The sequence below is a fragment of the Sciurus carolinensis genome, chromosome 9 (genome assembly GCF_902686445.1).
Source record: "Sciurus carolinensis chromosome 9, mSciCar1.2, whole genome shotgun sequence".
Taxonomy (NCBI): Eukaryota; Metazoa; Chordata; class Mammalia; order Rodentia; family Sciuridae; genus Sciurus; species Sciurus carolinensis.
The window spans coordinates 69,806,801-69,830,735 of NC_062221.1; the positions used below are offsets into that span (position 1 = coordinate 69,806,801).

The 23,935-nt window shown below is 43.4% G+C and overlaps 1 protein-coding gene across 3 annotated transcripts in view; it reads left to right on the forward strand.

Moving 5' to 3' along the window:
- Window positions 1-16,620, forward strand: part of Mylk (myosin light chain kinase) — a 241,483-nt gene extending 224,863 nt beyond the window's left edge. For 2 of the 3 annotated variants that reach the window (XM_047563723.1, XM_047563724.1), the window contains 5 exons: window positions 1,637-1,789; window positions 3,683-3,806; window positions 9,435-9,564; window positions 11,016-11,147; window positions 14,588-16,620. In XM_047563723.1, the coding sequence (XP_047419679.1) occupies window positions 1,637-1,789; window positions 3,683-3,806; window positions 9,435-9,564; window positions 11,016-11,147; window positions 14,588-14,838 (790 nt within the window). In that variant the 3' untranslated portion in view covers window positions 14,839-16,620. The remainder of the gene's footprint in view (window positions 1-1,636; window positions 1,790-3,682; window positions 3,807-9,434; window positions 9,565-11,015; window positions 11,148-14,587) is intronic. The other variant, XM_047563725.1, reaches the window with a different exon arrangement.
- The last annotated feature ends 7,315 nt before the right edge of the window (window positions 16,621-23,935 follow it).

The following is a 23,935-nucleotide window of genomic DNA, read 5'->3' on the forward strand; positions in this document are numbered from 1 at the left end:
TCAGTGGCTATGGGTGTATTTCATAAGCCGAGGTCCTTTGCATGCCAAAACAGCTCCAGAAGTTGTTATTGGGTTATTTTTTACGATGATGTACTTATAAGGATTTGGGAGAAGCGACATTAATGAAGCCCTCACTTGAGAGCTTGGTGGCCTGGGAGCCCAGAGGCATCTCATGGGGTTTAGACAGGGTCAGGCCAGGACCAGCTGCATAATATACAAAATCAAAAGGTGGGGCCACTTGCAGAAACCTTATTAAGAATTCCAAGATGCTGGCAGCAGGGCATTAAGCCAAGTATGGGGTCCATCTAAAGGTGGGACTCCAGGCAGTTGGGCAGGTGGCACAGCCGTGCAGTAGACCTTGGTCAGCATGGTGGGGGTCATTGCTGTTTATGGAGAGGAGGTGAGAGGTCAGAGCAGTGAACCTAACTCTGTTCTATTTGGCTTTAGATTCTCTACCTTCCAAATTTTGTTTGATGTGGGTAACTGGTAAATGAGTTGTTCCTGCCACCACAGGTTGATGAGGCACTGTCCAATATCTATGGTCACAGATGGCTGCTATTGTGTACTCGGTGGCTTCCTTCATCTTCACAGAAGAGCTAGTTCAGCAGCAGTTAAGCAGCAGCCTCCAGAGCCCCAACCTGAGTTCATGTCCCACCAGCTGGGACATCCTGGGCAGGTCACTTACCCTTGCTTTGTGCCTCAGTTGCCTCCTTTGTAGAGCGAAGTCATGAGCTTTCTGTGTGATAGGGTGGTGTCAGGATTTGATGAGGTCCTCTGTGTTAGCTCTTTCCCTCATGCCTGGCACGTGGTAGAATTTTGGTAAATGTTTGCTGCTGTGAAGAAGTGATGACCCTATAGTTCAGCAGTGGCTATCCATTTTAGAGGAGGAAGAAAGGGTGACAGGAACAAGAGGAATTGCCCAAGATCACCCAGCAAATGAAGAAGCTGCACTCTGTGCTCTGCCAGGCACCCACAGTGAGGCTTTTGAGAGTGGTGTAATGCCCACGGTGCCCTGAACTCCCCTTGCTGGTTCAAAGCCCTCAAGTTCATCCAGCTCACACCCACTGAACCTCCTGTGCTGAGACCCCTTTGTGGAGCTGAAAAGTGGAAGAGAGAGAGACAGAGAGAGAGAGAGAGAGAAAGAGAGAGAGAGAGAAAGCTGAAAGGCATGAAGGAAGGGCAGGGCAGGGTGCCATGGTGGGCACTACACCAGAAGTCAGTCATGGTAAGGGTAGAAGACCCAAGGAAGGTCCTAGGTTTTGGAGTGTCAAGTGCCAGCTGGGGCTTTGAGGAAGAATGGAAGACAAGGGTGGAGGGGCTCATCAGCTGTGGCGTTCCATGTGGAAGTCCTTAAAAACCATGTTCCTGCCACCTCAGCCTCTCCGGTGGGTGATGTCAAGAGGCGGGGGCACCTCTACAAAGCAGTGAGTGACTGAGAAGGGCTTGGCCCACACAAGCCTGTCAGGGGGCCACACCTTGTTTCTTCCTGAAGGTGGAGACAAGGTGGGTGCAAGGGTGCTCAGAGGAACTTGTGGTGGGGACTTTGCCAGCCCTCACCTGGTGGTGCTCATGTGGGGGCTGCACCCCACCCCGCCAACCTGCCCTTCATCCCTGCTGTCCTCCTCTTTGCCCCCAGGGTCAGCGGGCTCTCTCCCTTCATGGGTGACAATGATAACGAGACCTTAGCCAACGTTACCTCTGCCACCTGGGACTTCGACGACGAGGCGTTCGATGAGATCTCTGATGATGCCAAGGATTTCATCAGCAACCTGCTGAAGAAAGACATGAAGTAAGCACTGGGATTTCAGTCCTGCTGGCTTCCCCAGCCCCGCACTCGTGATGGGGAGCAGGGCTCTCTTCTGCCTGGCCAGATTCCCTCACCCGTTGGCCCCAGGCCAGTCTCGCTATTCCCTGAGGAGGAAGGGAGGGCGGCCACTGTGAGACCAGCCCGCATGCATGCAGGGAGGGGAAGGGTCCCCCAGACCTCTAGTCCTGGTGCCAGACACTGTTTCCATCTCTAGAAGCACAGAAAGTCCTTTCTTGAGCCCTGCAGAGAGCTGCAGGAGAGGAGGCTCGTTCTGCATGGGTAACGGTTCTGTGTGCGGCTGTGGCCTAATGAAGCCCTGCTGGCACCTCAGCCGCTCTTCGAGGCTCACAGGGGATCCTCCCTCCCAACATGTGAGAGCAGACACAGAGGCAGCTGAGAACCTGTTGGAGGGTCCTCATCATACCCCAAGATTATTCACGGTGCTCTTTTCACATCTAATTTACTTAAGAACTACTTACCTGAATATGGCCCAGTACCTAATAACACAGAAAGCAGTTGTGAACGGAGGGTTTGCTGCTGGGTCTGGGCATACAGATGGCCAAGCTCTGAGGAGAGGCCAGGCATACAGGTCCTGGGGCCTTCAGTGAGAGGCTGGAGGTGGAACTGTGGGGAGACTAGGCTGGAGGGGAGGAGGCTGCCGGTGGGCTGTGTCTGTGGCAGTGCAGCCTTTGCGCACTCTGTCCTGGTGAGCAGAATTGGCTAAATTTAAGGAAGAAGGTGAGGGGGCTCTGAGTGCATAGGGAGAGCTGCCAGGGCAGGGACCCTGGGGGTGGTTCATTTCCAAGGTGAGAGACCCCCACTCCCCAGGTGGAAACCTCCCTCCTAATAACTCTGGTTCAAGGATGGCTTTTGTCAACCAAGCTTCATTCATTGAAGATTTGGTAAATGCAATATTGTTTATACAGCTGATTTTCTCATCTAACCTTAATAATCTAGTAATAAACTGTCGGGTTCCTCTGCATGCATGTGTTGTCTTATCAAAGAACTGATTTTAATCAAATAGTTTCAAACACTAGATTTCCATAAACTCTTATGTGTAGCATTTCTTCAACCAGAAATCTGTCAGCACTTTAAAAAATCTTTTTTCTACTATAAAGTAAAATGCATAAATTGTAGAAAATTTGAAGAATTGAAGAAAATTTAAAGCATCCATAATCCCTTTACTTAAAGATCACTACATTGTGCTGCTGTACTTTTTTCTAGTCATTTTCCTGGGTATGTTAGCATATGGTTCTTTGGGTTTCATTAGTCCTGTTGCAATTAAAGTGACAGCCCTGAAATATTTCTAGGTTCCCAGAGTTTTTAGAAAATTGGGTTTCAATGCAATTCTAAGATTGTCATAATTCATAATTTGTATGTAGGACATACCTCTTTGAGCTGTAACAGGAAAAACCTGACATTCAACCCCACCATAAGATGTGAGAAGAATTCATTGATTGTCAGAGGTTTGTCCTTCCCTAGAAGGGGAGGCAGAGGATTAGGCCTCCAGGGATCCCAGCCCCCCTGTAACCAGCAGAATGACCCCACCCTGGAATATGGTGCCAGTCATCTCCAGATACATTTCCCTGTGGCACTGACTCTTTCTGGACCCCAGGAGCAAGTCTGGAGATTCCAGTTCCTTTCCTGGTGATTGGGCCTTCCAAACCCTGACCCAGGCTGGGTCCAGTCAGTGTACCCCAGACCAATGGGGGAAAGACAAGTGGACAGTGCCCCAGTCCTGATGGGGGGACTGGGTGCTGGGAGCCCTGAGCTCTGCGCCATGTGAACAGAGACAGGTAACCTCCCATTTCTGATCTGACCAGTGATCACTGAGGTCCCTCCTGCTCAGAAATCCACTGATCTCTCCTCCTTCAGAAACCGCCTGGACTGTACCCAGTGCCTTCAGCATCCATGGCTAATGAAAGATACCAAGAACATGGAGGCCAAGAAGCTCTCCAAGGACCGGATGAAGAAGTACATGGCAAGAAGGAAATGGCAGGTGATTCGGGGCTCGTTTGGACTGGGATGTTGCTTCTCGTGTTTGCTTTATTCAAACCCCTCTCATTCCCAGCTGGCCCTTGCCTTGCTCCAAGGAAGTCTGACTTTGTTTCTGAAATAGTCTGGGACCACTGTAGGCAGCTCTTAAGGTACAGTGTTCCCTTGCTCCTAAGCAAGAGTCCTTTGCTCAGAGGAAATGGTTCCTCAAGTACAGCTGGCTCTCTAGTCCTGCTCAGCTTTGTCCCTGAGGCACCAGGAAGGGAGACCTCTGTAGCCTGACCCGCGCTGACGTTCATGTCTTCTTAACTGGGGTTGAGCAAGGCCTCCTTGAGATCTGTTTAGCAACCCCGGAGATTGCGGGGTCCTCACAGGCAGTGTGATGGCATCCTCTCCCTGTGATCAAGGAGGAGGGCATGTGCGCTAGAGAGACCGTCACCACTCCCTAGGGAGGTTGGATGTTGCTGGCTGTGTGTCCTTAGGCAAGTGATAGCCTTGCTGTGGATTCATTTTCTCATCTGTCAGGTGGGGATGATACTGGCATCAGCATCAGGGCACTGTTGGGAATTAGACAAGATAATCACGCAGCCTTTAGCACAACACCTGGTATGTAGTGAATATTCAAAAACGCCACCAGCAGTGAATGTGCATAGAGGGCTGGCCACGGTCGGAGCCATCCAGAGCATTCGCTGCACATAGAGTCTTCTGATCCTGGGAGGCACTTTACAGGCAAACCGAGGCAGAGAAATGGTCAGAAAAGTCCCCCAGGGGGCGCTGGGGAGATAGCTCAGTCGGTAGAGAGCTTGCCTTGTAAGCACAAGGCCCTGGGTTCGATCCCCAACACCCAAAAAAAAAAAAAAAAAAGAAAAGAAAAGTCCCCCAGGGTGACATAGCCAAGTGGAAAGGTGAGGATTCAAATCTAAAACCCGCCTTCGTGTACAGTCCAAATTGCCTCTGTTAACAAGATAGATAAAACTGTCATCCAAAACCATAGAGCACTTATCATCATCCTCATTTTTTGATTATTTTTATTATCACAGTTTGTATTCTAAAATTCCTGATTCCTGGAGAGAACAAGGTCTGCAGTCAGGGAATGTATATGTAGTGGGGATCTGAAGCAGACAGACATAAAAGGACATAAGGCACACTAGGAGTTGTAAACTATCAGTATAGCTCTCCATAACCACATATGTGAGTGTGGGCAGGGGAGGGGGCCAGTCTCAACCAGAATCGATGTGGTTAGGAAGAAAGCTTCCAGGGGCAGGAGTTGGAAATTAAACATGGACCACGAGCTGGAATCCAGAGAGGAGGACAACAGCACACATGGAAGAAAGACAGAGTTGGGACTGGACATCCCTGGGTATACTGGGCTGGACAGGAGCAGAGTCTTCAGCTGGAGACTTAGGGCACCTGGGGATTGAGATGTGCCTGTGTGATGGAGAAAAAGGAAATCACAGAAACACTGATCATTCGCCACCTTGGTGACCAAACCACAGCTCTCATAAAAGCACAACTTCATGCAGAAGTCAAGAGAGGGAGTGAAGGAGCATGAGGGCCCGTGGGTGAGGGGTTCAAGGGACCACTGTCCCCAGCACATGGCAGCCAGAGCCCCTTCACAGTGGAGGGAAGTTCTTGGTTAGCACATGCACCCCACCCCTGGGAAGGGTCGGGTGGGTCTCCTGACCCCTTTCAAGTGCAAGATGAGTTGAAACATCCACACTGCTTATCTTCTGAGGCCTTCAGGATCAGGATAGCAAATATTATTTTTTTAAAAAGGTGAGGGTCCACAAAATCAATGGTTGGCTTAACTAGTGATCCTCTGGCTGGCAGATCTCAAAGAAGTATTTCTGGAAACAAAATCAGGGTGGGGCAGTTCTCAGAGCAGCAAGTCTGACTGGATCTTACTTAGATGAGTTAAAGGGCAGTCTTATCACCTCAGCACATCTGCAGGGGACTGAAGCCAGGAACACCTGATCCCTGGGGTGGGCACAGAGAAGAGGTACAAGGTGGGAAAGGAGCAAGTGGAATGTTTAAGTCTGATCAGCCAGGGAATTATAATTTGTGCTGATATTTTTAAAAATTTTTTAAAATTTGTTTTAATTAGTTATACATGACAGTAGAATGCACTTTGATACATCATATATAATGGAGTATATTGTGTGCTGATATTTAGTCACTTAATTTTTCTTCTTATTGTTCACAGTGTTATTAGCCATAGAGTTTTCCAGAAGAGGAATTGGGGGGGAAAGGGTAGGATTCAGAGAATCCATATTTTAATATAGGTGAAAGCATTTGGAAATTGCTTTCCACAAAATCAGCAGTCAGGTTTCACAAAACTATACATAAAAGTAGTCCACAAAACCCCATTGAACACATAATGTCCTTAAAGCATAATTTCTCTGGTAACAATTCAACTGTGTCTGCCCTGGTCTAATAGGTCATTTTGTCAGGGAAATGTGTTCCACATTTACACTTCAGTTTAATTTCAACTTGATTTAAACTTAGCTCCCCCTGGAAAAGGGGGTTCCCTCTCAGGGCAGCCAGTCCTGTTCAGTGGGGCAGGGAGAAATGGCGTGGAAGAAGTGAAGTAGGCTGCGCCAAGTTAGCAAGGCAGGGTGGGCACAGGTGGCCCAGCCAACTCTAGAAGGAACCTTGTCACTGTCCTGATGTCCTGATTTTCATAAGAGGCCTAGGAGGAAGTATTTTGGAAATAAATCCCTACAAGCAAGGCTAGACAGATATCCTAGATGACAAATCATATTGTAGATCTTAGAATAAATTATTCCAAAAGGTGGGCTTTAAATTTATATGGAAAGAATTTTACAAAACCATGTTGGTGAGGAGCAGCAATGGTGGTGGGTTGGGCAGGATAACAGGGCTTCTGCTTGCCAAACTGGAAGTAAAGGACCAGGAATTGAAGGCCTGTGGGCAGCCATCTTTATTTTCTGGGAACCACAGATTCCAGCAGAATGGATCAAAGGGCACCAGGGGAGAAAGCCTTAGAGTCCGTGCAGCACAGACTAAGCTTGCCCATCATATTTGGGATGTTAACTGTCAGGGGACATTGTAGTCTTGGGACTCTTGGTGTATATAGGTCCTGGATGGCTGATGGGTATTAGGTTACCAGCTCGTCTCAGTTTGCCAAGGACTTTCCAGGCATTAGCACTGAAAGACCCCAATCCTGGGAAACCCCACAGTCCTGGGCAAGCTGGGATGGCTGGTCATTCTAACTCGCTTTCCCAGGGCCAGAGGTCCTACACTGTATTTGAAGTCTGGACAGATCCTGCCCCGCCTTGATAATTGCCCTTCAATGAGAAATAACCTTTCTCAAACCTCAGATAGAAGTTATAAAATTGAAACTTGGCTGTTTTGATTTTTGTTCCCCAAATTCCCAAAGGTCTTGGTAAAGCAGCAACTGATTTTTAGCTGCAAGGCTTGAAACTGGAAGACTAAGACATATTGATATATTTCTTTCCTAGCCTGACAAATAACTTCCTTACCAATGTTTTCTACAAATCAGTTTCTAAAGATTGGATTTTGATGTAGATTATTTTTAAATTTTTCCTTATTAAGCACTTGCATTTCTCCCTGTTTAGGAAATTATATGCTGAATATCTACATCTGCTGGAAAACTTCCCTATGTGACACTACTTGCTTGTTAACATATTTGCTGCCTCCTCTGAAATATATAACCCTTTTTGATTGCCTCATTCTGATAATTTCTCATTACTCATTTTGTTACAAAATAAAACCAAGAAGAGAAAAGATATTATCTCTGCATATCATAAGCTAAGATGGTCTGTATCAATCCCTGTCCAGATGTCTGGAATTAGGGAGCCCATGAGCTCAAAGAAGGTGTTCCCTGCATGAGTATTAATCAGTCTTTCTGTGGAAGACTAAAATTTCAAGAAGATTAGAATCTTCTGGCCCAAGGACCCTGAGACCCAGAGAGGGAAACTAACCTGCACAAGGTCACACAGCAGTCAGTGGTTAGAGAAATAACCTGGCTCATGTTGGGAATAAACCCTCTGAATTTAGAGATGTCTATCCCAGAACAAGCCAGTCTGTTGAATAAAGGGAATGGAGAGCTGAGAAGAGTGAAGTCTGAGAGCTCAACTGATTAGGAAGTAGGCTGCTCAGACCTTGACTGCACAGGGAGGGCTCCTACCTTCTTTTGGGGTCCTGAGGGCATGTTCAGCTCTCCTGGGAAAAACTAGGTCTCTCCACACACTAGCCAGCAAACAGTTCAGCCAGGCCATTGGCGACTGGCCCCTCGCAGGAGAGCAGGAAAGGTTGCCACATGGTCTACGTCAACAGGAGCATTCTCCGCGGGCCGGTGGGCTTCTGCACACCTTTACATTGTCATTGCTCACCGTCCTCCCTGGCAGTACTCCTGCCTCCACCTCCTGAGCTCCTGGGATTACAGGTGTGTGTCACCAAGCCCTGCTGAAATAATCCTTTTACTAAAACACTGGTTTCCCAGAAAAATGTGAGGCTTTATTGAACTTCTTGAGTGTGGAAGTTAATTCAGGAGGAAAATGGTTTTTCCTGTACAGCATGAGGTCAGGTGAGCGAGTGCAGGACATCAACTGCTAGAAAGGCTGTTTCCTAGCTGTCTCAGAAGGGGACAATAAGCCCATCTGAGGTGACAGCTGCTCTGCAGATGTGCATCCTCTAGATGTCTGAGAAAGCTCCTGGGAGGCAAGAGGGAGAGCCTTAGCCATGCTGTGGACTTCTATCCTAGTCATCCCCACTAACTTTAGAAAAAGGGTGAGAGACTTTATTGAAAGATGAGAAACAGAGACCCAGTCACACACTTTGAGGATTTCTTGACCTAAAGCCTACACTTAGTAGAATTTTCATAATGCAAAGAAACTGATCCTTCTCAGCAGCAATTCCATCCTCTCCCAAGGTGCTTCTTTGGGTGCTTCTTTTCAATGCCTGAGTGTACAGCAGGGACCAGCACCCCTCTGGACTCCACTGTGCTATCTTAGACTTATGCGAGGGCCAGCCCAAGCGTTTCTCAAAATCTCCTGAGTCTCAGAATATCTACTGAGCTAAAGGGAACTGTGGACATCTTCTTGCCCAACCCCCTCCTAATACACAGAAGGAAACTGAAGTCCAGAGAGGTTAAGTGGAGCACCCAAGGTCAATAGAATGCTTTTTTTCTTGCGCATCAGGACCCGTGGGATCTGTAGTAACTCTTCTCTTGACCACTTAAAATCCTATCACTGGCATTGTTTTACAAGAAACAGCCCCACTGGGCCCCGTCAGCAATAAGTCTTTGGAGCTGTCTCAGCCTGCAGTTGCTTTATATAAACTATCCCTTTTATGGGAGTTGAAGCACAGTATGAAAAGGGTTTTTGTTTCATGTTGACCTTGTTTAGTCACATTAACGCACACACCAGCTTCAGGCCCCATTCCATTCTCCGAACATCTTCGGTCGTGCTGATAGTGCTGAGCAGAGCAAGGTTGGGCTCAGTCCTCCAGCAGGACCTCTGCGCTTACTCGGGAGGCCTCTGGTCCAGGGAGCAGCTGCTCCTCCAGGGCTGGGCTCTTCTCCCCGGGGGCCCAGCACTGCCCTGCTGGAACCAGGAGCACCGCCTGAGTCCAAACTGTGTCTATTTTCCAGAAAACGGGCAATGCTGTGAGAGCCATCGGAAGACTGTCCTCTATGGCAATGATCTCAGGGCTCAGTGGCAGGAAATCCTCAACAGGATCACCAACCAGCCCACTCAATGCAGAAAAACTAGAATCTGAAGGTAAGGAATCTGAAGGTAAGGAACCTGGTAAAATTCAGGAAGATTTTTCTCCGGTTGGTAAGAAAGAAAGGGTTCGGGGAAGAGGAGCATTTTGAAGATTTGGGGTTTGGCTGTTTTTTTTTAATGTACCCTACAAGGATAAATTCAGGAGTACTTTTGGGTTTCCCTGACAACAATTACTAAATCTAGTAAGTAGTCTTTAATTGTTTTAACCATGTGTTTAACCATTTTCAGAGGGAAAGTTAGTCTATGTCTGCTAGAACTAGATGACCTCCGCTATTCTTTTCCCTGTATTTGCTTAAGAATTAACAAAGGCTTTATTAAAAACTTCCTTTTTATTACAAAAGTGAGACTTGTGTATTGATAGGCAACGATGAAATAAAAAATCACATAGTTATATAATTTTTTAAATATCCTTCCATTTTCCATAGTCCTTGTGGTTTTGTTTGGAACAAAAGTTAGCTTGTATAGTCTATATTCTCTGCCATTGTTTATGCTGCCGAAACATGTAAGGCTGTACAGGCTTTCGTTGTTAGGACCTTCTGGAAAGAATGGTTAGCTCCTTGCCTACCATCTTTGGGTTGCTGTCGGACCCATCTCCTCAGTCAAGGCCTCAGCCTCTCCCTACTTCGGGTATACGCAAGGCTGGCAGTTATCTTCCTGAACTGCCTCTTTTGGCCAGAGACACCCCTTGATCAGCACTGCCTGATGCTTTTGGTATCCACAGGTGAGAGGCTGAGTCTAGATCCCTTTTGTGCACAGAGGCAGAGGAACAAGCAAGCTGATGCTGGCTGCTCCGCAGTTTCCTTGCAGCCAGGGACAGTCTGCCATACGTGGGCCTGGTCCCTCCCGAGACACTCCTGCCACTCCCCACATGTCCCACACGTAGCCTGAAGGGGAGTAGACACAGAAGCCCCTCACAGTTCCATCTTTTCTCCTGGGCCTATCCCATAATACTGGTCCATGGCCGTACAACATGAAGTCTGTGTAAGTGTGGAGAACAAAACTCAGGCAAGTTGACAGTGCCTCTAGGACCTGGTTCCTCCCTTCCAAGGAGCAGGTGAGCCTCCTGGTGCAGTGGGAGGGTGAAGGAGCCTGAGATAGGAAGGCTGGAGAGGTTCCGTCCTTTTCTAATGCCCTCCACCCAGCCTGACACAGCATGAAATACAGCCAGAACCCATTTTTGAAGATGACTTCCTCCTTCAGTGTATCGGCATCAGGGTGGGGAGAGGCTGAACATTTCCCTGTTTTGGGTACAGTTCTCTCTGCTGCCAGAAGCCATTTGGCAGAAGGCCAACCATCCCCAGGAGGAGTGCTTATGATTCACTTCGCTAAGGCTGCATTATTTGCTAAATTCTAGCAACTTTTTTTTTTAAAGTCAGCCTTCTTAAATCAGGGGAGAGGAGAGAACAGGAATGAAAAAATGACCAGCTTCTCTCCTTGTCTTCTAGAAGATGTCTCCCAGGCTTTCCTCGAGGCAGTTGCTGAGGAGAAGCCCCATGTAAAACCCTATTTCTCCAAGACCATTCGTGATCTAGAAGTTGTGGAGGGAAGTGCTGCTAGATTTGACTGCAAGATTGAAGGTAAGCTGAGTCTGTACTTCTCCTCACACACCCCGGGGGCTGCCCTGGAGCAGCCTGTGTAACCTGTGTAACCTGGCAGGCCTGTGCTAGGCAGCTCAGAGCAGTCAGACTCTGAGGGACACTGGGTCGGGAGGAGCTGTTCGAAAGGGCCACTCCCTCCACCCTGCCTCCTGAAGGTTAGTGCCCTTCAGTAACTTTCCCACAGGCCGAGCTGATAGTTCACCTACTTACCCCAGCCATAGGCCTAAGGTTCACAACAGCTTATCTTATTGTGGGCCTTCCTGACTGTGTAACATGCAAAATTAAGTGAGCTTTGTGAACTGCTGAGAAGCATGCGAATCGTCCCCAGGGTCACTCAAAGGGAACTTCGCACAAAGGACAGAAGACTGAAGTTGGCTTATCAATAGACTCTGTGAGTGTGGATGGTGATGTAATGCTGAGTTCAGGCCCCTCATCTGTAAAATGACATCTAACCCACAGAGTGACCCTGGTAGTTCTGTGAGGACACAAACATGAAAAGGAGAAACCTTTTAAATCTTTAAAAGAGGTCATATGTAGGGCCAGGTGTGGTGGTACACACCTGTAATCCCAGCAATTTGTAGACTGAGACAGGAGGATCACAAATCTGAAGCCAGCCTCAGCAATTTAGTGAGGCCTTAAGCAACTTAGAAAGAACCTGTCTCAAAACAAAAAATAAAAAGGGCTGGGAATTAGTTTAGTGGTAAAGCGTCCCTGGGTTCAATCCCCAGGACCAAGGAAGGAAGGAAGGATATTGTTGCCACCGGGCATGGTGGATTTTGCATGTAAACCCAGTGACTCAGGAGTCTGAGGCAGGAAGATCACAAGTTCAAAGCTAACCTCAGCAACTTAACAAGATCCTGTCTCCAAAAAAAAGGTCTGGGGGATATAGCTCAGTGATAAAGCACCCCTGGATTCATATCAAAAAAGAAAAGAGGTCATGAAGTAAAGGGGAAAGTAGTGACTTAGTAAGCTCAGAAGGAGAGTGTGCAATGGAACTTGAAACTGAGGAAAAGTTAGGATCCAGGGACCTTAAGGGATCTTGGCACGGCACCTGAGAAATTAGCAAAGTTGATGACACAAAGCCAGTTTCCACAGGTTGCAACATTCTAGAAAGATAAGGAGCAGGATAAGACAGGCCTCCTTGCTTCAAGTCTGTGACTTTCATGTGCCAAACAGAGTAAAGGGGTTTTTCCCATTTTGTTCTGACCAAGTGATGAACAAAAGTTCATTGAGCAACTTCCCAAGGTCACACGGTGCAGCATGGCCATCAGAACAAACCCTATCTCCAGTTCTGTGCGACTCTCCAGCACTGAGACCATAATACCTTTGAGTCAAATAACCCAACCTTAGGAAGGGAAGAATACATTTTCTCCTCACCTTTATGTTATTGAAATGCCTTATGAATATTTTTTCTACCATGATTTTTTCTCTTTTTTTCATCTGATTAAAAAGAAAAAGTGGTTGTGCTGAGTTTGGTAATGTGGAAGTTATTAGACCGGCTTTTGCTCAAGACTTGGAACCACTGCCTATAGCTCTCACCCTTACCCTGTCCTTGAGTCTTCTGAGTTCTTTCCTTTTTAATTTCTAAAGGAATTATTGTAACATAGTGATTATCATCTTTTGAATTTATTCTCTTTTTAAATTTTTTTTAGTTGTAGATGGACACAATACCTTTATTTTATTTATTTATTTTTTGAGTATGGTGCTGAGGATGGAACCCAGTGCCTCATCCCTGCTGGACAAGTGCTCTACCACTGAGCCACAACCCAGCCCCTATATATAATCTCTTTGAGATTATCTCCTTGTATTTGCCTAACTCCTGACTGGCACTTTGATGAGAAATTAAAGCACATGGGTGTTGTTTTTTGTTTGTTTGTTTGTTTAAGAAAGTTGTTCATGAACTTTTATTTTATTTATTTATATGTGGTGCTGAAAATCAAACCCAGTGCCTCACACCTGCTAGGCAAGCACTCTACAACTGAGCTACACACCAGCTGTTGTTTTGATTTAAAAAATATAAATATACTTGAAAAGAATGTTAGAATTCTTCTTCTTTTTTTTTTTTTTTTAAGCCAGGGATTGAACTTAGGGGCACTCAATCACTGAGCTCCATCCCCAGCCCTTTTTTGTGTTTCATTTAGAGACAGGATCTCGCTGAGTTGCTTAGGGCTTTGCTGAGCTGCTGAGGCTGGCTTTGAACTCAAGATCCTCCTGCCTCAGCCATCCAAGGATTACAGGCATGCACCACCATGCCCAGCAATTCTTAAATTCTTGTGTATAATTTTTATTCTGGCTGGAACTAAAATTTTTTTCCTCTATAAACACTTCTCCAAAATAAATAAATAAAAAATTTTTAAAAATACCCAAATTTTAAAAGCAAGACAGATGGAATATTATACATATATATGTACATATATGCAATGTTACTGACACTCATGTATATATATACACACACCACTTTAAAATTTTTATTTATATTATGTGTGTGTATCGTAGTCTATTATTTCGTGAGATGGGAGTTACCAGGTATTGAACCCAGGGGTGCCCTACCACTGAGCTACATCCCCAACCCTCTTTTAAATTTTTTAAGATAGGATCTCACTAATTCACCTAGGCTGGCCTCAAACTTGTGATCCTCCTGCCTCATCCTGCCAAGTAGCTGGGATTTACAGGTGCACACCACTGTTCCTGGCTTGTTTTATTTATTTTTAATACTGAACTTTACAGAAACTTGACTAATATGACATGAGGCCAATCAGTGAATTCATTTCCAGTTATTTGCAGGCAGATTACCTGCTTTGGATCAGACTAAGACAAATATGCTTTTTTCTTCTTAGCAATATTATCATCTCCGTTCATGTTTTATATAGCTTTTATCTGCTTTGTTGAATTATACTTTATGCACCACAAAACTCCCCCATTTTAAGTGTACAACTGAATTGTTTTTAGTAAACTTATCATCACTCAACCACCAGCACAATTCAGTTTTAGAATATTTCCAGCACCCCAAAAAGATCCTTTGTGCTCATTTATTCTGATTATTTTTAATTTAAAAGTTAAGCTTTTATACAAGAGAAGAAAATTTATTTTCATCCAAAAGACCTTGAGTCCTATGTGTGCAGTTGGAGTTGGAGCAATGTTTCAGGAAGTACTCTGTGTCTAAAGGGGGGCTGGTGAGGGTTCAGCATAGATAGGAAATGGATACCCTTAAAATTACCCTATTTGGGGTTTCAGATCATAGTATTCATAACACATGCCCTTGTGCTAATAGAGATATCAAAACAGATACTAAGAGCCAGCATCAGAGTTTTTCCCTTGACCCTGTTAATTAATAGAGATCGCTTGGGAGTCACTTGTATGAATTGATAAGAGACTTTGAAAAGCAGCTCCACAACTTGTGTTCTCTCCCTGTGATGCAGGATATCCAGACCCTGAGGTCGTCTGGTTCAAAGACGACCAGTCAATCAGGGAGTCACGCCACTTCCAGATAGACTACGACGAGGATGGGAACTGCTCTCTAATTATCAGTGACGTCTGTGGGGATGACGACGCCAAGTACACCTGCAAGGCTGTCAACAGTCTTGGAGAAGCCACCTGCACAGCAGAGCTCATTGTGGAAACCATGGAGGAAGGGGAAGGGGAAGGGGAAGAGGAAGAAGAGGAAGAGTGAAAAGGCCAGAGAGAAGGGGGTTCTAAGTCATTTTTAAAAGGACTGTTTCTCTAAAGCTCAAAAAACCCGAGATAGTAAAAGCACCTAGTGTGATAGATTTTCTAGTTAGGCCATTTGGGGGTTGATTCATCAGCAATAGCAGTTGATACCTAGCAGCATTTTTGATGGGCATTAATTTGAATTAGCTGGCACCTTAAGATACTAGTGCAGCTAGATTTCATTTAAGGAGATCACCAGCAACTTGCCTGACCAGTTGATTTTAAGAGAAGGTAACCAAAAGAAATTTTACCTGGACAGAATCATAAATTCCCCAGCTGAACACACTCATGAAAATAAAGGCCACAAGGCCTTTGGGCCCAGATGCCAAAGTTTAGCCTGGAGGGCACCTGGAAATGGAAGGCCCCAGCCCCTGACTCCAGAGAACCGACTCTTTTCCCAGACCCCAGCATTTCACTCTGAAAGCAGTTGAGCCATTTTAACTTACAAGGCACACTATTCCAAAATATGCTGCAGATGTTAGGACTTCCTGTTTCCCGCCCCTATTCAACCTGCCCATTTTTCTGAACCTGAACTTGTCATGAGTTTCAACACTAAGGACATATTAATTATGTTTCTTAGATTCTGAAGACAGGTCCCAGGCTTATGGATGACTCTGGCTTCCTTAGGAAAGTAAAATCTCCTTTTCTTCTAGAATCAGTAGGAAATCTAAATTTATCCCGTTGCAGAAATGTCTAGCAAACAATTCTTGCTAACATGCTTTTCTTCTTCAACCAGGATTCAAATTTGTGCTATTACAGGGTATCTAGCCTGCATGCATGGTAAAGATGTTTGTGTCTGAATGTAAGAAAAACCAGTTTGCTGAAATTAGTCAATTATTTATTGGGCACTATGAAACCAATTTCAAGGGATGAACAGCTATAAAATTCCACGTACTTTGAAATCTTCTGCAAAGTAGTCTTGAGTTTAATACTCTTCATTCTCAACACTCTCCAAAGAGCTTGGCCTACCTTATGGGTTCACTATGTTTTCCTTCTCAAACATGGATCAGCCACCCCGGCCCCAGCCTTGAAATATATTTTTAGACCTGATAAATGCACTCAGACTCTCATCTTTTGGAATTTTTAACTTTCTTTCACTACCTTGGCACTTAAATTTTTTTCTTTACAAAACTTTCTGAAGGTCATAAACAAAGACCATAAACTGATGCTATACCCTAGTGTATTTCCTCTATGTGTGTGTGTAACATTCCAAATACTCTTTTCTTTTCCACTGTTTATCAAGTGCAGCAATTTAATATTTCAAGGAACTTTTTATTAAGTTTCTTAAGAACCAATTTTAAACTACTTCTGTGCAATCCTCCACAGTATCAGCATTAGGATTTTAATATTTAGTTTTATGTTTTCTTCTATTTTAGCTGCTTTTTGCTGCTAGTTTCAAGTTGCCAGTATTTTTCTTTTTTTTTTTTTTTTTGCTTTTTAAATTTACAATTTTTTTCATTATAACCACAGTATTGCCACAGTTTATTATAATAAAGGGGTTTTAATTTGATTTAGAGCATTCAAAGCGTTTTTCATCACTTTGTGTTTGGACTATAATCTGTGTGTGTGTGTCTGTGTGTATATGTGTTGTGTGTGTGCATGGGTGATATACATGTGTGTTTTCAGGTTAATGCCTTCTTGGGGTTGTGTTAATGTTCTCTTGGTTTATGTGCCATCAGAATGGTAAATGAGAACACTACAACTGTAGTTAGACCACAATTTTTAAATAAAGGATATCACAGTGCATGCTGTTTGTTCAATCTTTGCAAACTTCTCTCTCTCTCTCTCTCTCTCTCTCTCTCTCTCTCTCTCTCTCTCTCTTTCTCTCTCTTTCTCTCTCTCTCTCTCCCCCACCCCTTTTTTTTTCCATGCTACCAACTGTACAGTCCACAAGTAACATCTTGGTAACTAAAACCAAACACTATCCCAAATATATGTGAAAAACTGACTTGTAGCATTGTGTTTTACTAAGGAACAGAAGACATAGGCAGTTCTTATTTATACAGGTGACCTAATTTAGTTCAAAACTCTTCTCAAGCATCAGTTTAGTGCCATTATATTCTAGAAGGATATTTTATATAGTATCAGTTCCTTGTAATGCTAAAATCTGTGTGCCTTTTTTACATATGACAAAATTATCATCATCACTAACTTTATTTACCAGGGCTTAGTTTGAGTTGGTGACATTGGTACAGTTCATTAATGGCAAACAAGTCTTTTTCTATGTCTTGAAAATTAAGCATTTGCTCAGGAAGCTGTCAGTCCTGCTTGTAGGAAGTCCCTTATCAGATATCAGCTAATGATTCCCCCATGTCTTAGAATGTTCAAGTAATATTGTGGATATTCTAGAAAGAATTCAAGACATGCTGATAAAAGTTGGACTGGATGATTCTGTGGTTCTGTGGTCTAGTCTGAAGAGAAGCAATTCATTGTCCAGTTAATATTTAAATGTTTTCATTGTTTAAGGCAACCATAATCCATAAATTTTCTTGGTGAGGAATTTATTAAAGACAAGGACTCATTTTATTCCTTGGTAGCAAAAAATGTATGACATATATTCTGTAACAGGAAAAATAACTAATACCCTTTCTTCCATTAATTTTCATCCTGTTATTAAAATCCATTGATGGTTCCTTATATTGCAGATCTTCACATTAAAAGATATGTCTATGCATAACTAGAAAGACATGCTGACTCTTGTCAGCTGTCTCTTTATATGAAGACTCTTTTTACCAAAATGTTTGAAATTTGCACTTTGCTTCCTGTCTTGTTGCATTTGATGAATCTGTGCTAATGAGTTTGAAGAAGGTGATGGAAATTCAATTCTGAAGAAATGCACTTTTCCAGTTTTCAAGAAAATACAAGCAGTACTGCTGTCCTTTCCCCTGAGGTTGCCTCTGTGTCTTGAGGGTGAACAGCTACTGTCTGGGCGCAGTGGTCTCTGAGGCTTTCTGGCGCCCTGGTCTTCTGGGTAGGTCAGGCTGCATGAACAGTCAGGTAGTGAGCTGGGAGCAGAGTGCTAGGTGTCCTCTGGGCCAGAGCACTTAAGTGCTGTGCAAGACTCTCTGTAACAACTAGTCAAATGTGGGATGATGGTTGCTCTGTCCACCTGGGTCCCCAGGCAACCCAGAAGGGCTCATAACACAACAAGAAATAGACCTCAGTTCTTACAAACCACCAGAGGTTTTAGGGTACTTTTTGGCTGTAGCATAATCCAGACTATCCTGAATCAAGATCATCACCATGTTCTAGATCTGTGAGGACCGATGTCCTCAAGCAACTAATCACAAGTGGTTACTTCAATTTAAATTAAATTACAAGTTCAATTTCTGCTGGGCATGGTGGCACACACCTATAATTCCAGCTTCTTGGGAGGCTGAAGCAGGAGGTTCGCAAGTTCAAGGCCAACCTTAGCAACTTAACAAGATCCTGTCCCAAAATAAAAAGGGCTTGGTGTACAGCTCAGTGATAGATCATTTGCCTAGCATATTCCAGGACTGGGATTCAATCCCCAGTAACACACACACACACACACACACACACACACACACACACACAAACTTCAATTCCTCAGTTTAATGAACCACATTTCAAGTGCCTAATAGTCACATGTGACTACTGGCTACTGTACTTTACGGCATAGATTAGAACTTTCTCCAAAGCTCTATTAGCAATGTTGTAGATGGACAATTAAAAGTTCTATCAGCTGGATCTGGTGTTGTGACTCAGTGGTAGAGCACTTGCCTTGCATGTATGAGGCACCAGATTCAATCCTCAGTACCACATAAGAATAAATAAAATAAAGGTATTGTGTTCATTTAAAAAAAAGAAGAAGAAAAGAAAAAAAGGGAAAAAAAAAGTTCTGTCAGCAATGTTCAAAGTTGCTGAGGCTGGCCTGGAACTTGTAATCTTCCTGCCTTAGCCTTCTGAGTGACTGGGATTACAGGCATGTGCCTCCACACCCAGCTTCACTTATTATTCTTAATTCATTTTTCATATTTATGTGTAATTTTTCATTTTTAAATATAAAGTGCCACTTCTACGCTTCTCACCTCAAAATCTAAATATTCCTGCAATATTGCTGCAATTCATAAGCAACTGCTAAAATTTTTCAATATCTTTGGAATTTGGAGCCACTTGAGGTATAGATGCATTCAGAGAGGACATAGGAGACATATCTCTTCAACAGAGAAGGAGAAAGTCAGGGTTACTGGGCAGGATTTCTATAACAGTGATCCAGAAGGGAAGGAGAGGGGCCATCCTGACAGTCATTTAACCACCACTGGCTTTGATCTGGAGCCCTTCCCATTAGAATAGGAGACACCCAGGAGGTTTATGGTGCTTGGGGTCAACATTAAATTTCTAACCGCTGATGCAGGCCTGTAATCCTAGCTACTGGGAAGGCCAAAGCAGGAAGATCATAAGTTCAAGGCCACCCTGGGCAGCTTAGTGAAACCTTGTATCAAAATTTAAAAAAATAAAGAGCTAGGATACAACACCCTAGGGTTCAATCCCCAGTGCTGAAAGAATAAATTTCTAACTGGTGGTTTGAAATTTTAACCCAGAGTCCTTGTCTGCAAGCCAAATGCCCTCACACTTCAGGAAGGACTTCAGGTCAGAGACTATAGCCCCACAAGTCTCTGTTTGAGTCCTGTGATAAATTTTCACAAGACACTATTTGACTCTCTTGGACTAGATTTCTCCTTAGTTGGAGATAACTAAGGAAGAAGGAAGTTACACATTAACCTAAGTCAATTTGGCCATTCACATTTATTAACATTTTTTAGGCAGACATCAGTAAACCTCCAGTAGTTGAGATAGGTTGAGCTATGAGAGCTTCCACAACCTTGCCCCAGGGAGTATGTTACAGTGAAAAATATCCTCAGACCAAATTTATCAAAGATTTGTTAGCAATTAACCGTACAACCAATTCTGCAAGGTCCATGAAGTCCCAGATCGGTCTCTCTACAAAGCACTGAAGTCAGATGCTGCAGTAGCCTGGGGTAGGATCTAGCTAACTGGTTAATCAGCCAAGTGGAACCAGACCTCTCGAAACTATCCTTAGGACTAACATTTTTATTTAACCACAGTCTTATTCCCATCTGTAAAATACCTTAGACCTCTTACTATTGCTTGTGTGACTTGTACCTCAGTTTCTTCATCTGTAACATCAGAGCAATAGTGTTTCCTGATCTGTAGGTTGATCCAGAGATGAACTGAGCTCACGCACAGCACCTGAGTCTATGGTAAGCCCCTCTTTTGGCATTCAGAGATGCTAACTTGTCAGAAACATTCTACTCTCAAGGAACTAATTATACTCCCAAAGAAATAAATATGTGAAAAAATCATACACTATGAAAGAGCAGAAGAATTAAGTTCTACCCCCGCCCCCCCCCCCCAAAAAAGGATCTTTGAAAGTACCAATGCATTTGTACAAAAAATAATTGCTGTGAGTTTAGGAAATGCAACATCTGCCCCCTTATTCTAGGGAAAAATTTTAATTCCTAGTCCTTCTTCACAAAGGAGAAAAGCTCATCTGACCTAATTAGTCTTATTTTCCAATCAATAGGAAATTTCTCAGTTTAACTTTAAGATTAACTTTAATTGCACTTAAACTTTGTGCCAAAGAGTTTCCCAAGTCTTAACTGATATTTGCAAAAGCTAATTCACATTGACTCTTTCCTGACAGCATATTAACCACAAAACAAAAGGGCTCTGTGAGGCAGTCCCAGGAAGAGACTGAGTGAATATCTTTTTCAAATTGCCTAATTAGGTAAAAACTGAGACTCCTATTTTCTGGGGAACAAGGAGATCAAAGATTTAGAAAACAAAACCATAGTACAGAGATATTCGGAGATAAGCAGGATTCTGTATTCCTTGGAACCTCCATCAAATTGATAGTAATTGTTTAAAGAGCAATAAACCTTTCAGATGTGAAGACAAACATGGGAAATGAGAGATGAAAAAAAATCAGAATTCTAGAAGATAGACAGCAAAGAGCAGGAAACTGATTCAGAGCAGAGAAGCTACAACTAACTTCCTTCAGAGGAGGAAACGAAAAGGAAGGCACATTGGATCTGTTCTGAACAATTTGCAAAAAGCCAGGCTGGAGGAACCAAGTGCCTGTGAAAGGGAACCTCAAGGGGAAAGATATCAACTCACAGATGCAAACCACAGTCTCCAAAGTCAGAGCCATAAGTCTGATGAGGTGAAGGCAGAAGAAGGGATTACTAGGAGTTAGAACGGACAGGTCTAGAATACAGGAGAACAATTTGAACACATCATGAGTACCCTTGTCACAGGGCTGAAAAGAGCCTGGTCCTAGAAAGGCATCCATTTGCTCAGGGCATTTTAGACATAGTCACATCTTTGAAGTTTAAGTTGGTTGTCCAAGAGGCCAAATTATTTAGATGTCCAATAACACACCCTTGATGAACGTCATGCTCAGTAATTTAAAGAAGCTCAGGCCGGGTATGGTGGTGCAGGCCTGTAATCCCAGTGACTCAGGAGACTGAGGCAGGAAGATTGTAAATTCAAGGCCAGCCTCAGCAATTAAGCAAGGACCTAAACAATTTTGCAAGACTCTGTCTCAAATTTTAAAAAAAGAAAGAAAGAAAAAAGGTTGGGGATGTGGCTGAGTAGTTAAGTACCCCTGGGTTCAGTCCCCAGTACCAAAAAAATAAAATAAAGTAGCTCAGTTAACTAATCCCCGTTTAATCCCACTTGCCTGACTTAACCACAATTTACATTCCCTCTGTAAAATAAATTAACTGATGCCCACATACTTCTGTTATACTGACTTACATATTTAGAGAGAGGCAATGGGTTTCTTCTTAAACTTCTTTAGGCCAGTTGTACATGTCCTTGTAGTTACATAATTTAATTATTTCATAATACAAAAAAGATTGAGTGCTCAAGAGAAGAGTAGTTTGTTTTTATCGAAGCTAAATTGAGACTGTCGGCCATGCCTGGTATGCTGAACACCTGCATTGTCTCTGCCTCTCCCAAAACCTTACTAAAATGAAAGTCAACAAACAGAAGGGCACAAAAACGAACAACAAACAAAGGGCACAGAAAGAGACAGAAGACATATCTTTAAATAAAAATTACAGGAGGTCATTGCTCGGACGAACCCCCTCACTAAGCTCCAAAAGACCAGGCTAAAAATAAAAATGGAGCCACACACGCTAGTGTTCCATGCCACCAAGCTGGAACTAAGCTCTTTATGTAACCTGAGAAATCAGGAGTAGAGAGATAGCAGTCAAATGTCCCAAACAGGCCACTGTCAATTGGCCTGATAGTGAGGTTCTTCGACCTTAATCCTTTTGCCAAAAACAAAAAACAAAAAACAAAAAACCAGTTATTTTTCTAGTGTTCTGTCTCTCTGTCCCTGCCCTAAGGGAAAGTAACTTTGAAATAACCAATCTGCTGTTTGTTTCTGCTTTCTTCAGTCTTTTTCTGTCTAGAAAACCAACCCCCTATACTCAGCTCATTAGAACATTTATTCTATTTTATGGTATGAAGTGTTATCCAATTTTAGAATCAAAAGTAAAGCTAAGTGAAATCTGTAAACTAAATAGTTGTAATAGAGTCCTTTGACATGGTAGACTTGAGTTGTTGACAGAATTTTGGGATAGATTAGTTGGGAATTCATTTTAAGTTTCAACATTTTTCCACTCTGCAAATGTCCATAGGGAAGAATGCTGCAAAGTGCAAGGTAATTCCTACCACAGAGTTAGCCAGAGTAATGAAACTAGACATCTCCCCATCTCCTACAACTCACATGGCCAGCTGGCAGTCCCATCCCCCAACCCCCACAGAAGGGGGATCTGGAGAGGCCATGGACCAGTGGACCACAGGAAATCTGAGCAGAGAGGGAAACAGGGATCCAGGGAGAAGCCACACTGAGCCTCTCCCACCCCAGCCCTCTCCCACTGATTGCTGCCAGAATGCTAGCCTCGGAATTTGGAGAGTCAGCTGGGCATAGTGGTGTATGCCCATAATCCCAGTGGCTGGGGAGGCTGAGGCAGGATTGAAAGTTCAAAGCCAACCTCAGCAACTTAGTGAGACCCTGTCTCTAAATAAAAAATTTTTGAAGGGTTGAGGGGGTGGTTGGGGATGTGGCTCAGTGTTTAAGCACCCCTGAGTTCAATCCCATACAAAACATTTTTTTAACTTTTAAGTATCAAGAATTTCGAGACAATGACAGCAGAGCATTGAACCAAGTATAAGGTCCTTCTAAGTGTGGGTCCCTGATTTCCTGCCCAGGATATTCCCCCAAAGCCAGCCCTGCTGCAGGTTATTGTTGAACTAACAAGGGACTGGAAGACTTTTCCTGGAAAACTGGACAATTCTACGAAATGACCCACATACATTATGGTGTGGTAATTTCTCAGTAAAACAATCAAATTTTCATCAAATTGCCCACGTGGGTATTTTATGAATTTGAGGTTGATTGTTAGGCACAAAGAGATTATTCAGAGACCATTCTGTTTCTTCTTTTTTTTATGGAAAAATTTTTTAGTTGTAAATGAACACAGTATCTTTATTTTATTTATTTATGTGGTGCTGAGGATCGAACCCAGTGCCCCACACATGTGAGGCAATGCTGTACCACTGAGCCACAACCCTAGTCCATTCTGCTTCTTTTTAATTAATATTTCACCTCTTGCAAAATTTAAAATTAGCTTTCCTTAAAAATTTAAATTTAATTTCCCAATATGACTTGATAGGTTCATAAATCTACCAAACTCTACTATTTACTTCTAAGGAGGCTTTTAGATCTAATTTGTGCTCTTAAACATTCTACAGCTGCATCCATAAATGTAATTAACACATTTTATTTTCATTTTAAATTCACTTATATTAAAAAAAAAAAACTTTTCAAGAAAAATTCCTAGCAGGAGCTGGAGTTGTAGCTCAGTGGTAGAGTGCTTGCCTGGCATGTGTGAGGTACTAGGTTCCATCCTTAGCACCACACATAAATAGATTTTAAAAAGGTCCATCAATAACTGAAAAAAAAAAAAAAAAAAAATATATATATATATATATATATATAT